General features: G+C 43.7%; 1 protein-coding gene across 3 annotated transcripts in view; it reads left to right on the top strand.

Moving 5' to 3' along the window:
• The first annotated feature begins 2447 nt into the window (after positions 1-2447).
• UBR3 (ubiquitin protein ligase E3 component n-recognin 3) overlaps positions 2448-15581 on the top strand; it is a 270447-nt gene continuing 257313 nt past the window's right edge. For all 3 annotated transcript variants that reach the window (XM_058441285.1, XM_058441287.1, XM_058441284.1), the window contains exon 1: positions 2448-3068. In XM_058441285.1, the coding sequence (XP_058297268.1) occupies positions 2524-3068 (545 nt within the window). In that variant the 5' untranslated portion in view covers positions 2448-2523. The remainder of the gene's footprint in view (positions 3069-15581) is intronic.

Raw genomic sequence — 15581 nt, 5'->3', positions numbered from 1 at the left:
AACATTTGTCTTGAGCCGGGGTTCCGCTGGCCACCTGGGGGCCTCATTGCCCCATCCCCTCCGCCTGCAAAGCCTGCGCTACTCGCTGACCCACGGCCAGTCCTCGCCGCCTGTCGCGTGCTCATTACCCTCTAGTTTGCCATGAGTACCTGCGGGCCCTCAAAGGATGGGGAAAGACAGAGTGAAAGGGATGCGGGAGAGAAAGTCACAGTCACTTTGTTGTATGGCCCAGAGTGACTCTTCTTGTTTCCCAAGTCTCGGCTTAAAAAGTAGCGATCTCCATTCACCTTTACCTCCTTCGCCATTCTCATGCCTTATTTTATTGTAACTTTGTTTCTCAATTTTAACGTCATTTTTGTCCCTTGCAATTCTCACAGGAGTGGTGATGTCAAAGAAACCCAAAGAAGAGGTAGTGGAGAGGCAGGGCGCGGTGGCTCACGCCTGTAATCCCAGCACTTTGGGAGGCCGAGGCGGGCGGATCACAAGGTCAGGAGATCGAGAACATCCTGGCTAACACGGTGAAACCCTGTCCCTACTAAAAATACAAAAAAATTAGCCGGGCTTGGTGGCGGGCGCCTGTAGTCCCAGTTACTCGGGAGGCTGGGGCAGGAGAAAGGCGTGAACCCAGGAGGCGGAGCTTGCAGTGAGCCGAGATCGCGCTACTGCACTCCAGCCTGGGAGATAGAGCGAGACTCCGTCTCAAAAGACAGTGGAAATGAGAATGAAAGAATAGGTAGTGGTGTCAAATACTGGAAAGAGGTCGGGCTTCATAAAGTAGGAGCAGAAATCAAGTTGTAGCAGATTGTGGAGCGGATGGAAATTTAGGAAGAAGAAAGAGTAAATGTGAACAATTAAACGTGGCCCCGGACGCGGCGGCTCACCCCTGTAATCCTATTTTGGGAGGCCGAGATGGACGGATTGCTTGAGACGGGAGTTTGAGACCAGCCTGGGCAACATAAGGAGACCTTGTCTCTACTAACAATACAAAAATTAGCTGGGTCTGATGGCGCGAGCCTGTGGTCCCAGCTGCTTGGGTGGCTGGGGTGGGAAAATCGCTTGAGTCCGGGAGGCAAAGCTTCCAGTGATCTGAAATTGCGCCACTGCACTCCAGTCTGGTCGACAGTGAGACCCTGTCTCAAAAAAAAAAAAAAAAAAAAAAAGAAAAGAAAGAGAAAGAGAAAGGTGGTCTATGAAAAGAATGGTTGGATGCTTAGTAATAGGGGAAGCTTTATTATTTTTTCAATTATTTTTAAGACAGGAGGAGACAAATTCTGACAAAAATTGAGCTAATAGAAAGAGAGGGGTTAAAAATACAAGAGGATATGGGATGGAGTTGGGATCCTGAGAAGGCAGGATCCAGTGGTTAAGTAAAAGGATTGTAGGATTGCGTTTAAGCCTGTGGATGGACACCTCTTTGCATTATTAAAGGAAGAAGAAAAAGAGTGAATGGACGATGACGAAGTAGAGAAGTGTCTGAGGCTGCTACTTCCTAGGAATAGTAGAATTCAAAGTTATGTGTTATGAGAATCAAATGAGTTAAAACATACAAAGTTTTAGCACGTAAAGTTAATACATAAAGTTTTAGTTTATAATTTAGTGATTCATAAAATTATTGGGCAAATTTAACTTATCACTGTTATATGATGATCGTGACATACTCAACTAATGTAGAAGACCAGGAATAACCTGTTTTAATAATGTTTCATTCATTTCAAACACAAGGTTATGGATTGGAAACACCCCTGTTCTTCTTTGTTGTTGTTGTTGTTTTTTGAGACGGAGTCTCGCTTTGTCGCCCAGGCTGGAGTGCAGTGGCGCCATCTTGGCTCACCACAACCCCCGCCTCCTGGGTTCAAGCGATTCTCCTGCCTCAGCCTCCCGAGTAGCTGGGATTACAGGCGTGCGCCACCATGCCCGGCTAATTTTTGTATTTTTAGTAGAGACAGGGTTTCACCACATCAGCCAGGCTGATCTCGAACTCCTCAACCTCAAGTAATCCGCCTGCCTCCGCCTCCCAAAGTGTTGGGATTACAGGCGTGAGCCACCGCGCCAGGCCTTCTGTTCTTCTTTGGATTGCTTTTCCTACAGTTTTTGTTTTCCTTAAGTTGGGGTCTCACTCTGTCGCCCACTGGACTTTGATAACAGTAGGAATGTACATCTCAAACAAAATGCAGATGCCTAAAGTACATCTGAAAGATGATGTGAATAATTCCTGTAGTCCATGCAAATAAAGAAATAATTGCTCTTATTAAAGATTTCCTATAAGATGAGTCCTTTGTTTCAGTAGCTCTTAACTTAGAAAGTTGGGAGCCTAGCTTGGTCCAGAGGCGCCCAGGAGAGAGGGGCGGGAGGAAGGCTCAGCAGCCCGAGGGGGCGTGTGCAGAGGCGGGGCTGCGGGCGGAGGAGCGCGGACGCTCCGGGTATCGCGAGAGTTGGGCGGGCCGAGCAATCGCAGCAGTCTATTCCCTCACTCTCCCTGGAGGAGCCGCTGGCCCTGGACTCTCCAAATTCTGAGCTCTCATCATGGCGGCGGCGGCCGCGGCGGCCGTCGGGGGCCAGCAGCCGTCACAGCCCGAGCTGCCCGCGTCAGGGCTGGCCCTAGACAAGGCGGCCACTGCCGCGCACCTCAAGGCGGCCCTCAGCCGGCCGGACAACCGCGCAGGTGCTGAGGAGCTGCAGGCGCTGCTGGAGCGGGTGCTGAGCGCCGAGCGGCCGCTGGCCGCGGCTGCTAGCGGCGAGGACGCGGCGGCGGCCGGAGGCGGGGGCGGTCCGGGGGCGGCCGAGGAGGAGGCCCTGGAGTGGTGTAAGTGCCTTCTGGCTGGCGGCGGCGGCTACGACGAGTTCTGCGCGGCGGTGCGGGCCTACGATCCCGCGGCGCTCTGCGGCCTGGTCTGGACAGCCAACTTCGTGGCCTACCGCTGCCGGACGTGCGGCATCTCGCCCTGCATGTCGCTGTGCGCCGAGTGCTTCCACCAGGGCGACCACACCGGACACGACTTCAACATGTTCCGCAGCCAGGCCGGGGGCGCCTGCGACTGCGGGGACAGCAACGTGATGCGGGAGAGCGGGTGAGTGGAGCCCTCCCCGCGGACGAGGCGACCCTGGGCCGGGGACGTCGCGGGAGGGCCTGGAGCGGAGCACTGGGAGCCCACTCTGAGCTGCCAAGGGGAGGGTGCGGGGGAGGGTGCAGCCACAGGGGGATGGAGGTGACTGAGCTGTCAGCGGTGGAAAGTGGGTGGGGAGGAGAAAGAGGGGAGAGGAGAGCGGAGAGCATGTTTGGGAAACCGGGCTGTGAATTTTGGGGAAGCCAGGGTGGGTAAATGATAGCGAGAAAAGAGCCAGTGTATGGGGTAGGAGGGGAGTAAGGGGAAAGGATTTTTGGGGAAGCTCGTGTCGAGCTGTCAAGTGTGTACTTGTTGGGAAAGGCTGTAAAGCCTGGTTCTTGGGAAGAGACTTAGGTTGTGATTTGGATTGGCTGGGAGGGGATGTTATTGGGGACCGTATTGGCTCGCGGGATGATGAGGGCTGGGGAGGTGGTCTTGTACGTGCAGGGAAGGACGCTTGAGGAAAAGGTCTTCTGAACTGCCAGTGTTGTCTGTCAGTATGAGAGAAGGAGCTCTTGAGGGTTGAGGGAGGAGGGAAGGGGAGGGGCCTGCATGAAAAGTGACTGTTGAGCTGTCAGTGGAGTATTTGGTATGCTGGAATGACATTTAGAATTGGGCTACTGAGCAGTCAGTTACAGAATACCCTCCGTACCAGGAGAACAAACAAAATACTGAGCGAACCAGGAATCAAGTGTTAGGTCTTCTCCAGTTAAGAGCACTTTGTTCACTCACTGATATGTGAACCTCTATCTAAGAGGAGACAACAAATGCCCTTTTGACAGAAGCGATACACCAGATGTTGGGACTTATGAGAAAAGACATTTCAGAGTTTGCAGTGAGTTACAGAGAGTTGGTACATGTAGGGTCGTGGCTTGGAACATGATGTCAATGTCAGGGACAGTCTGAGAAAAAAGTGAAAGGGGCGATTTTGGATGGGCAGTAGTTGAAAGAATATTAGCAACTACAAGTTGCTATCAGTTACTAAACTTCAATTTTCAGGTCTTAGGATTAATGACAGAGTACAATCTTTTTATAAATGGTCACCTTTTTCTTCGGAGTACTTGTAAGGTTACTGTTACTCCAAAATGTTTGTACCTACTATGCGCAAGCAAGGCTTCTTGGATATTAAAAATGAATGAAACATTGACCAACCCCTTACTCTACTTGCACTGGAGTGGAAAGTAATGAATTCCTTAAACAATAACTTGGTAGCTAGAGGAGGGAGATGAGGTTTCTGTGCAGAGAGAGTAAGAAAAAGTCTTCAGAAAGAAGGTATTTTGAATTTGCTAATAATAATAACATAATTGCAGCTAACATTTGAGTTTTTTTTTTTTTTTTTGAGACAGAGTTTTGCTCTTGTTGCCCAGGCTGGAGTGCAATGGCGCGACCTCGGCTCACTGAAACCTCCGGCCCCCGGGTTCAAGTGATTCTCCTGCCTCAGCCTCCCAAGTAGCTGGGATTACAGTCATGCACCACCATGCCTGGATAATTTTGTATTTTTTTAGTAGAGACAGGGTTTCTCCATGTCGGTCAGGCTAGTCCCGAACTCCCGACCTCAGATGATCCGCCCGCCTCGGCTTCCCAAGTGCTGGGATTACAGGCGTGAGCCACCGCGCCCAGCCAACATTTGAGTTCTTGAACTGTATCTCTGACACTTTAAAAGTACTTTTTAAAATTTAATATTTGAATAGGTAAAATATATAGCTAAAAAATCAGATACACACACACACACACACACACACACACACAGTTGGAAATTTTTCTCCCATCTAGTCTTCTGTCTGTCCAGTTCCTTCCCGTTTAGTTTCTCTTAGTGCAGAACAAGCAAAGATGTTTCCTAGTTTTTCAGTCTCTTTTTATGCAAAGGGTTACATACTTTCCACTGTTCTACATCTTGCATTTTGTAGTTATCTTAGATGTATTTTTCTTATTAAAAAATCAGTGTTGTCATTCTATTTTTTAAAAAATACTGCTGCATAGTGTTCCATGTTTTGAATTTGCCATTCTTTAATTTTTTTATTTTTATTTTTTACTTTTTTTGTGTGTGTGTGAATTTGCCATTCTTGATTTAATGTCTCTTCATGGGCATTTGGCTTTCCAGTATAAAATTAAAAACGTGGTGTATCTGTCTTTTCCCCCCTGGTCAAGAGAGTCAGTGGAATAAATTCTCAAAAGTGTGATTTCCAAATTGCCCTCCCTAAGGCTTAGTACTAATTACTGTATGAGACTGCCTGTTTTCCAACAGCCTCATCAACAGAGTAGTAGTCAAATTTTGGACTTTTATCTATCTATTTGGTTAAAAGTGGCCAAATTCTATCTGTTTTATGTGATTTAACTTATTTATTCTTTGACTCTGAGATTGTTACTTTTATTATTCTCATTGTACAGAAGAGGAAGGTAGGGCAGAGTTAAAAAACTTGCTCAAGATCACACAGGCAGTAAGCTAGGCATGCTGGCTCCAGGGCTCCAGAGCCGTACTAATCAACCATTTCTCTTTACTGCCCCTACTAAATAGCATTCTTACTGGTTTTTCTTTTCAATTCTATGTTTTATCTTTTTTTTTCCTTAATATGTTATTCTTATTTGGGCCTTTGTTTCTTTCTTTTTAAACTTTTTTGTTTGTTTTTGTTTTAAAGAGGCACATCAAAACAGGAGTTGGAGCAATCCTTTACTGATATTTAGACATTTTTACTTCTTGGACTGGGTTAGCATTTAGGAAAGCCTCCAGAGAACCTGAAGGTAGGAAATAACATTGATTCTTTCCTGACTTTTGGAATACAGTGGTAATTATCAGGTTGTCGTGGATGAGATGCAAGTCTGATCGCTTGTGGTGCTTCAGTGTACTACCAGAAATATGTCAGTGAGTTTCTTTGAAGGTATTCATATAGTTTTAGGGCATCCAGGCTATAGATAGTCAACATCCTAACCTCATGGTATTTGCTTTTACTGGTGTCTCATAGGTAAGTATTATTTTCCCAGTCTGGCAACCCTCTATGAGTTGATACATAATATATATATATATATATATATTTTTTTTTTTTTTTTTTTTTGAGACAGAGTTTTGCTATTGTTGCCCAGGCTGGAGTGCAATGGCACGATCTTGGCTCACCGCAAACCTCTGCCTCCCGGGTTCAAGTGATTCTCCTACCTCAGCCTTCCAAGTAGCTGGGATTACAGGGATGTGCCACCACACCTGGCTAATTTTTTTTTTTTGTATTTTTAGTAGAGACAGGGTTTCTCCATGTTGGTCAGGCTGGTCTTGAACTCCTGACCTTAGGTGATCCACCCTCCTCGGCCTCCAAAAGTGCTGGGATTACAGGCATGAGTCACGACACCCGGCCGGATACATAATATTTAAAGATTTATTATTATCTCTGTCTGAAACCAGAGCTATTGCCTGTATGTGTCAGCAGTTGCCATGTCCAGTTTCATAAAGGGCAAGATTGAACAATAAACAGTATTGTGGCCATGCGATTACTCTGAATTTTTTTCTAACTGTTTGGATTGGGTAGAGTAATTTTTCTGGGCTATACAACTAATTTACTGCCTCAAGAGAAATAGGTGACGTTGACCAGCTCTGCAACCTAAAAGACTGCCTCTGGAACCTTTTTAGAACTGGAAATCATCAGCAGCTTATAACAGTGTTCTCATGGGCAAAGCTGGACTACACTGGCATGAACAGAATATTTGAACTTTTCTAAGTTTTTGATATTTTAAAAACCCCTTTAGGTTGCCAAAGATTGAATGTGTGTTGATTTTGGGGTTTTTATTCTAACTGCCGTAAAAGTTTGTAAATTTCATGGTTTAGTCACTTTTAGAGGAAGGATTCCTTTTTTTCCTGCTGTATTTGTGCTCTTAGTAAATGAGAATAAATCTTTCTGTGCCATAATCCTTTTCACCAGTGTCTGTTGCCTGTAGGATGTTCTTGATTGGAGATGGAGAAGAATCTCGAATCTATCACAGCTGTATTTAAATTTAATTTTCAAATTAGCAATTATAGAACTGTGGGGAGGATTTAGTTATTTTTGATTGAGTAGTATTGATATAATCAATGTGGCAGTATTAGCAGATATACAAACCAAAGGAAGAAAACAATTGAGGATTCATTTGTGGGATGAGATCACAAAGGCTATGGAAATTGTATATTAATAACTGTATGTGGCCGGGCGCGGTGGCTCACGCCTGCAATCCCAGCACTTTGGAAGGCCGAGGTGGGCAGATGACGAGGTCAGGAGATTGAGACCATCCTGGCTAACATGGTGAAACCCCGTCTCTACTAAAAATACAAAAAATTAGCCAGGCGTGGTGGTGGGTGCCTGTAGTCCCAGCTACTCGGGAGGCTGAGGCAGGAGAATGGTGTGAACCCAGGAGGTGGAGCTTGGAGTGAGCCGAGATCCCGCCACTGCACTCCAGCCTGGGCGACAGAGCGTGACTCTGTCTCAGAAAAAAAAAAAAAACAACAACTGTATGTGTAACTACAGTTTTGCCACTAGTGAATAAGTGCAGTCATTGTCAGATATGCTTTATGGGGGCCTGGCGTGGTGGCTCACACCTGTAATCCCAGCACTTTGGGAGACCAAGGCAGGTGGATCACTTTAAGTCGGGAGTTCAAGACCAGCCTGACCATATGGAGAAACCCCGTCTCTACTAAAAATACAAAATTATCTGGGCGTGATGGCGCATGCCTGTAATCCCAGCTACTCCAGAGGCTGAGACAGGAGAATCGCTTGAACCCAGGAGGCGGAGGTTAGGGTGAGCCAAGATCACGCTGTTGCACTCCAGCCTGGGCAACGAGAGTGAAACTCCATCTGGAAAAAAAAAAAATGCTTTATGAGTGGATGAACTCAAAACAAAATGAAACAAAACAAAATAACCTGTAATGGAAAGTCTAAAATACACTCGTTCCTCAGTATATGGTATACATAGGAGATTGGTTCCAGAATACCCACCTCCCACCCACTCTCCAGGGTATACTGAAATCCTGCTTATATGAAAAGTCTGCCCTTCACGTATGTGAGTGTCAGATCCCATGAATTCTGTATTTTCGATCCTTGTTTGGTTAAAAAAATCCTTGTAAAAGTGGACCCTTGCAGTTGAAACTAGTGTTGTTCAAGGGTCAACTGTAATGTCTGACTAGCTGGTTTTGGGCTCTGATGGGATACTAACTTCCTGGAAACTGGGATTTTAAAAATTTGGTTCGCAAATTTTGGTGCAGAGAATGAGGAGTTTCATGTTCTATTTTTGTCTCTTTGCTTGTTCTGCCTCACATCTAAGCTCTTAAAAGATAAGGACCTCATTTTGCTATTAGCCAGAGGCCAGCACCTACTAAGTCTCTTGTACTTAGTAGGTGTCAGTAATTTTGAATTAAGTTGGATAAAAAGGTGGCTGCTATACCCGAAAAGTTGCTGTAAGATTACATTGCTTTAGTTACTCATGAGGTGGCATTGATTATTAAATCCATAGCAGCTTTTTTCAGAGTGCTTTCATTCTTTTTTAATTTCAGAAGTAATACACATTGATTATAACATAAAAATAAGTGGATAAAGTAAAAAGTAAAGGTGCCTTTCTCCATCCTACCCCTCAATAAGAAATTTCCCTTTCTTTTGAGCTTACTTATGTATTTAAAAGAGATTCGTTCTAATTTATCCAGCATTTCTAGATTTTTTTTTTTTTTTTAAGAGACAGGTTCTCGGAGTGTCTCCCAGGCTGGAGTGCAGTGGTGTGATATCACAGCTCACTGCAGCCTCTACCTCCCAGGCTCAAGTGATTTCCCACCTCACCCTCCCAAGTAGCTGGGACTATAGGCACACACCACCACACCCAGCTAAATTTCTTTTTGTATTTTTTGTAGAGATGGGGCCAGGCTGGTCTTGAACTCCTGGCTTCAAGTGGTCCACCTGCCTCAGCCTCCTAAAGGGCTGGGATTATAGGCGTAAGCCACAGTCTGGTGCCTGGCCTGTGTTGTGGGAGGTTGTTAGGTTTTTTGATCTGTGGTAGCCAGAAATTGAACCATGTGAATGTCTGGTTGAATAGTGTTACTCTCTTCAGTAGCTTGCTTTTTTCCCCTTAACATATTTATGGATACTATCTCAAAAGTAGAACTGCTTCATTTTTAAAGTTAAATAGTATTTCATTGTATTTCCATGTTTTTATAATGTACTATGATTTTTACAGTCAGTTCCCTACCGATAGACATTTAAATTGTTTCCAGACTTGGGCTGTTGTAAACATTGTTGCAGTCAGTATTCTTGTATACACTTCTTCATATGTGTGTGAGCTTATATATGAGGATACATTCCTAGAAGTTATATCTTGGTTGAAGGAAATGTGCAAATTCAACTTTGATAGAACCCTCCAAAGAAATTAATTTACATTCCTGCCAACAATGTATGAAACAGTTTGTTTCCCCATATTCTGGCAGTATGTATGGTGATATCAGTGTTTCTGATCTTTGCTGCTCTCATAAGTGAAAAGTTATATTTCGTTTCATCTGTTATCTCCCTGTCCCACTGCTCTGTCGTCCCAGCCAGGACTATTTTGAAGCAAATATCAGATACCTTATAATTTAATTTAAAAATATTTGAGTATGCATCTCAGTAAAGAGATGTGAACTCTAAAACATAACTCAAATGTCCATCAGCGGATGAATGGATAAGCAATATGTGGAATATATGTACAATGGAATATTTAACCTTAAAAAGTAATAAAATTCTGACACATTAGAATGTTACAATGTAGATAAACCTTGAAGACCTTATGCCAAATGAAATAGGCCCGTCACAAAAGAACAAATGCTTGTATCCTTCTGTTTATATGAAGTGCCCGGAATAGTCAAATTCATACAGACAGAAAATAGAATAGTGATTATCAGAGGCCAAGGGAAGGGGAGATTGGGGAGTTATTTTTTTAACAGGTACAGAGTTTCAGTTTGGGAAGATGAAAAAGTCCTTGAGATCGATGGTTGTGATGGTTGCAAAACAATATGAATGTACTTAATGCCACTAAACTGTACACTTAAGATGGTTTTAAATGGCAAATTTTTTGTTATTTATATTTTACCACTATTAAAAAATAATGTCAGGCATGGTGGCTCGCACCTGTAGTCCCAGCTACTCCCGAGGCTGAGATGGGAGTATTGCTTGAGCCTGGGAGTAAGAGGCTGCAGTGGATTATGATCACACCTGGGAATAGTCACTGCACTCCAGCCTCAGCAACATGAAGAGACGTCATCTCTTGAAAACAAAGCAAAAAACAAACAACTCCCCCAAAACCACAATACCAATACTACACCTAAAATATTCATATTTTGTTTGTTTGTTTGTTTTGAGATGGAGTCTCACTCTGTTGCCAGGCTGGAGTGTGGCTGCATGATCTCGGCTCACTGCAATCTCTGCCTCCTGAGTTCAAGTGGTACTCCTGTCCCAGCCTCCCTAGTTGCAGGGACTACAGGTGCATGCCACCATGCCCGGCTAATTTTTGTATTTTTAGTAGAGGTGGGGTTTCACCGTATTGGTCAGGCTGGTCTGGAACTCCTGACCTTAGGCAATTCACCTGCCTCAGCCTCCCAAAGTGCTAGGATTACAGGCGTGAGCCACCATGCCTGGCCTAATTTTTTAATCATTATAAAACTCAGTTAAAACTATTTTCAATTATGAAACAATTTGAATTTAAAGAAAAGTATAAAAGTAATATAACAGATACCTTTGTACTTACCATTGAGATGAATAGATATTAACCTTTTGCCATGTTTGCTCTAGAGTTGCTTTTAGTCAAAAAACCAAAGAAAGGTCAACCCACCTCTCCCTTCCTTTCTCTTTTCCTCTCCAGACGTTACGGTTTTCCTGAAATTCCTGTGTGCAGTGGCACTCTCTCTCTCACGCTCTCTCTCTCTCTCTCTCTCCTCTCTCTCTCTCTCTATATATATATATATATATATATATTTTTTTTTTCCAAGATGGAAACTTGCTCTGTTCCCATCAGACTGGATGGAGTGCAGTGGTGCAATTTCGGCTCACTGCAACCTCCACCTCCTGGGTTCAAGCAATTCTCCTGCCTCAGCTGCCTGAGTAGCTGGGATTACAGGCGGCCGCCACCCTGCCTAGCTAATTTTCGTATTTTTAGTAGAGATAGGGGTTTCACCATATTGGCCAGGCTGGTCTCGAACTCCTGACCTCAGGACCTCAGGTGATCTTCCCGCCTCAGCCTCCCAGAGTGCTGGAATTACAGGCATGGGCTACCACGCCTGGCCCCACCAGGAATTTGAGGTCTTGTTTTTCTGCTTATTGAAACTTGGTGTTAATGAGAACACATGGACACCTGGAGGGGAACAACACACACTGGGACCTGTTGGGTGGGGGTCGGGGAGAGGGAGAGCATCAGAAAAAATAGCTAATGCATGCTGGGCTTCATACCTAGGTGATGGGTTGATAGGTGCAGCAAACCATCATGGCAACCATTTACCTATGTAACCTGTACGTCCTGCACATGTACTTCAGAACTTAAAAAAAAAACCAAAAGACACTTGGTGTTATATATATAAGTTTATAGTATTTTACCAATCTGTTGGATACAAACATCTTCTGAAAATTTATATTTTCTTGACTAGTAAAGTTGAACATCTTTTCATATGTTTTGGGGCCATTTGGGCTTCTTTCTTGGTGAACTGCTGGTTCATATTCTTTGCCTCTTTTGTTTTTCTGTTTTACTGAGTTTTAAGAATGCTGTACATACTCTAGATGCTGATCCTTCGTTGTATAAATACCTAATTTCATCTTCTAGTTTGTGTCTTGTCTTTTTACCTTGAAATACATAATTTTGTTATAAACGATTTTAAATTAAAAATGTAGTTTTTCTTCTACAGTTTGTATTATTTGTATCTTGTTAAAGAAATCTTCTTCACCCTGGTTTAAAAAAATGCTTATATGTTTTCTACTGAAAGATTTAAGTTTTTCATTGTACACTTAGGTCTTTTGTCCATCCGGAATTTATTTTTACATGTAGTATGAGATTGAGGTCTGTATTAGTCTGTTTTCACACTGCTATAAAGAGCTGCCTGGCCGGGCACGGTGGCTCATGCCTGTAATCCCAGCACTTTGGGAAGCTGAGGCAGGTGAATCACCTGAGGTCGGGAGTTCGAGACCAGCCTGACCAACATGGAGAAACCCCATCTCTACTAAAAATACAAAATTAGCTGGGTGTGGTGGCACGTGGCTGTAATCCCAGCTACTCAGGAGGCTGAGGCAAGAGAATTGCTTGAACCCTGGAGGCAGAGGTTGCGGTGAGCCGCGATCACGCCATTGCACTCCAGCCTGGGCAACAAGAGGAAAACTCTGTCTCAAAAAGAAAAGGAAAAAGAATGGCCGGAGACTGCGTGATTTATAAAGGAAAGAGGTTTAATTGACTCACAGTTCAGCATGGCTGGGGAGGCCTTAGGCAACTTACAATCATGGTGGAAGGCACCTAGTCACAGAGCAGCAGGAGGGAGAAGCGAGCAGGGGAAATGCCAGATGTTTATAAAACCATTACATCTCATGAGAACTCACTCACTGTCATGAGAACAACATAGGGCAAACCATCCCCATCATCCAGTTACCTCCACCTCATCCCACCCTTGACATGTGGGGATTATGGGGATTACAATTCAGGATGAGATTTTGGGTGGGGACACAACCAAACCATATCATTAGATCTAATTTTATCTTTTTCAATATGAGGATTCAGTCATTGAACATTTTTTTCCTCCATTGATCTATAATGTCACCTCTATCACATACCAAACCTATGTGTGTCCTAAGTTCTCTGTTGCATTGATATGTCTCTTGTAACAATACCATACTACTTTATTAGAACATTAAAATGTATTTTGATATGGCAGGATTTCCTTATTATTACTCTTCAAAAGGATTTTTGGCTGTTCTTGGTTCGTGTTTTCGTTTGAATTTCAGGAGCTTGTCAAGTTCTCTGGAAAACTTCTGTTAAGATGTTGACTGGCATCACATTAAATATGAGGAGGTTGCAGAAAGATACATGTTCAAGTATGTTCATTGTAACACTGAAATAGGGAAAAATGGAAACAATGAGATTGGTGAACTGTAGTTTAATCATTCAATGGAATACTTTATGGTAGAATACATAAATTGCCATCCATCTTAGTCTGTTTGTGCTGCTGTTACGTCAGATGGAGTAATTTAGAAAGAACAGAAATTTATTTCTTCCAGTCTGGAGGCTGGGAAGTCCAAGATTAAGGCATTTGTGTGTGTGTGTGTGTGTGTGTGTGTGTGTGTGTGTGTGTGTGTGTGTGTGTTGTGTGTGTGTGTGTGTGTGTGTGTGTGTGTGTGTGTGTGTGTGTGTCTGGTGAGGTCTTCTTGCATCCTCACGTGGCAGAAGCAGGGAAGAGGGCAAACGGGGCCTAAGCTAGTTCCCTCCAGCACTTGCTTAAGGCAGAGCCCTCCTGACTTAATCACATCCCCAGTCTTCTGCCTCTTAATACCACCACAGTGGAGATTAAGTTTCAATGTGAATTTTGTAGGGGACACACGTTCAGACTGGTGCTCGCCTCTGCCCCTCGCCCCCACAAAGTTTATGTCCTTTTCACATACAAATACATTCATTCCATTCCAGTAGCTCCAGAAGTCTTAACTTGTTCTAGCACCAGCTCAAAAGTCTGAAGTTGAGAGTCTCATCTAAACATCATTTCAGTCAGGTACGGTGAGACTCAAAGATACGCTTCATCCTGTGGCAGATTTCTCTCTAGCTGTGAACCTGTGAAGTCAAACAAGTTACCTGCTTTCAAAACATAGTGTCTACACTGTTGGTGGGAATGTAAATTATTAATAGTACAGCCACTGTGGAGAACAGTATGGAGGTTCCTCAGAAAACTAAAAATAGATTACCATGTGATCCAGTAATTCCACTACTGAATATATATCCAAAAAATGGGAAATCAATATATGGAAAAGAGGCCTGAAGTTCCATGTTTATTGCAGCACTATTCATAGTAGCCAAAATATGGAATCAACTTAAATGCCCACCAATGGAAGAATGGATAAAGAAAATGTGGTATATATGCACAATGGAATATTATTCAGCCACAAAAATAATGAAATCTTATCATTTGCAGCAACATGGGTGGGACTGGAGGTTATTATGTTAAGTGAAATAAGCCAAGGGCAGAAAGACAAATATCACATGTTCTCACTCATGTGTGGGAGTTAAAAAAGTGGATCTCATGAAGATAGAGAGTAGATTGGTGGTTACCAGAGGGAAGGGTAGAAAGGAGGAGGGGGATAAAGATAAGTTAATTAGTGGGTACAAATATATGGTTTGATGGAAGAAGTAAGACCTAGTGTTAGATAGTATCTATCAGTAGGGTAACTGTAGTTTACAATAATCCATTGTAAATTGCAAAATAGCTAGAAGAGAAGAATTTGAATGGCTGTAGCATAAAAAGACAAATATTTAAGGTGGTGGTGTTCCAAGTACATTGATTTGATCTTTACAAATGATATGAATGTATTACATTATTACATGTACTCAGAAACTGTGTACATCTAGTATGCATCAAATAAAACACACACACACACACACATACACATATACTGCAATGGTGACAGAGGCAAGCACAGATGTTTTCATTATGAAGGGAGGAACAGGCAAGAAGAGAGGAGTGACAGATCTCAAGTAAGTGCAAAACTCAGTAAGGCAAACAACATTAAATCCTAAGGCTTGAGAATAATTGTCTTGCTTTCTGGACACACTGTGTTGGGGGTTGGATCCCCAAGGTGTAAGAATTAAAGAAAGAGGAAAGAAACAGGAAAGGTGGCTTGCTGGTCAAGACAGATTTATTTTAGAGAAAACAAACCTGAGAGGAGCCTTCTGGCTGAGTTAGGCCCACTGGCTTACAGACTAAGAGTTTTTTTTTTTTTTTTTTGAGACGGAGTCTCACTCTGTCGCCCAGGCTGTAGTGCAGTGGCGCAATCTCGGCTCACTGCAAGCTCCGCCTCCCGGGTTCACGCCATTCTCCTGCCTCAGCCTCTCCGAGTAGCTGGGACTACAGGCGCCCACCACCACGCCCGGCTAATTTTTTTGTATTTTTAGTAGAGACGGGGTTTCACCGTGGTCTCGATCTCCTGACCTCATGATCCGCCCGCCTCGGCTTCCCAAAGTGCTAGGATTACAAGTGTGAGCCACCGCGCCCGGCCCAGACTAAGAGTTTTTAAGGATTCAGGGTGGGAGGCTTGGACTGCTTCTGTGTCTCTTTGTTGTGCTTATCTGGGAGGGAGAGTTGTGTGTCTGTTCCCATACTTTTTTCTGCAGCTACAGGCATACCTCCCGAGTCTGCTTTTAGCTTCCCTATCTTAGTGCACCTGAAGGGAAAGGAATGTGCTTATTAAGGCCCACTGTTTTACTGGGGCCCATTGTATGAGTGTGAAGTTTGGCAGTTACTCAAGAGACTTTCCCCCCACCTCCCTCTGGGCC

This window comes from Hylobates moloch, unplaced genomic scaffold (genome assembly GCF_009828535.3).
Source record: "Hylobates moloch isolate HMO894 unplaced genomic scaffold, HMol_V3 SCAFFOLD_1, whole genome shotgun sequence".
Lineage (NCBI taxonomy): Eukaryota > Metazoa > Chordata > Mammalia > Primates > Hylobatidae > Hylobates > Hylobates moloch.
Note: the sequence above shows the minus strand (reverse complement) of the source record. Positions and strands in the feature narration are given on the sequence as shown.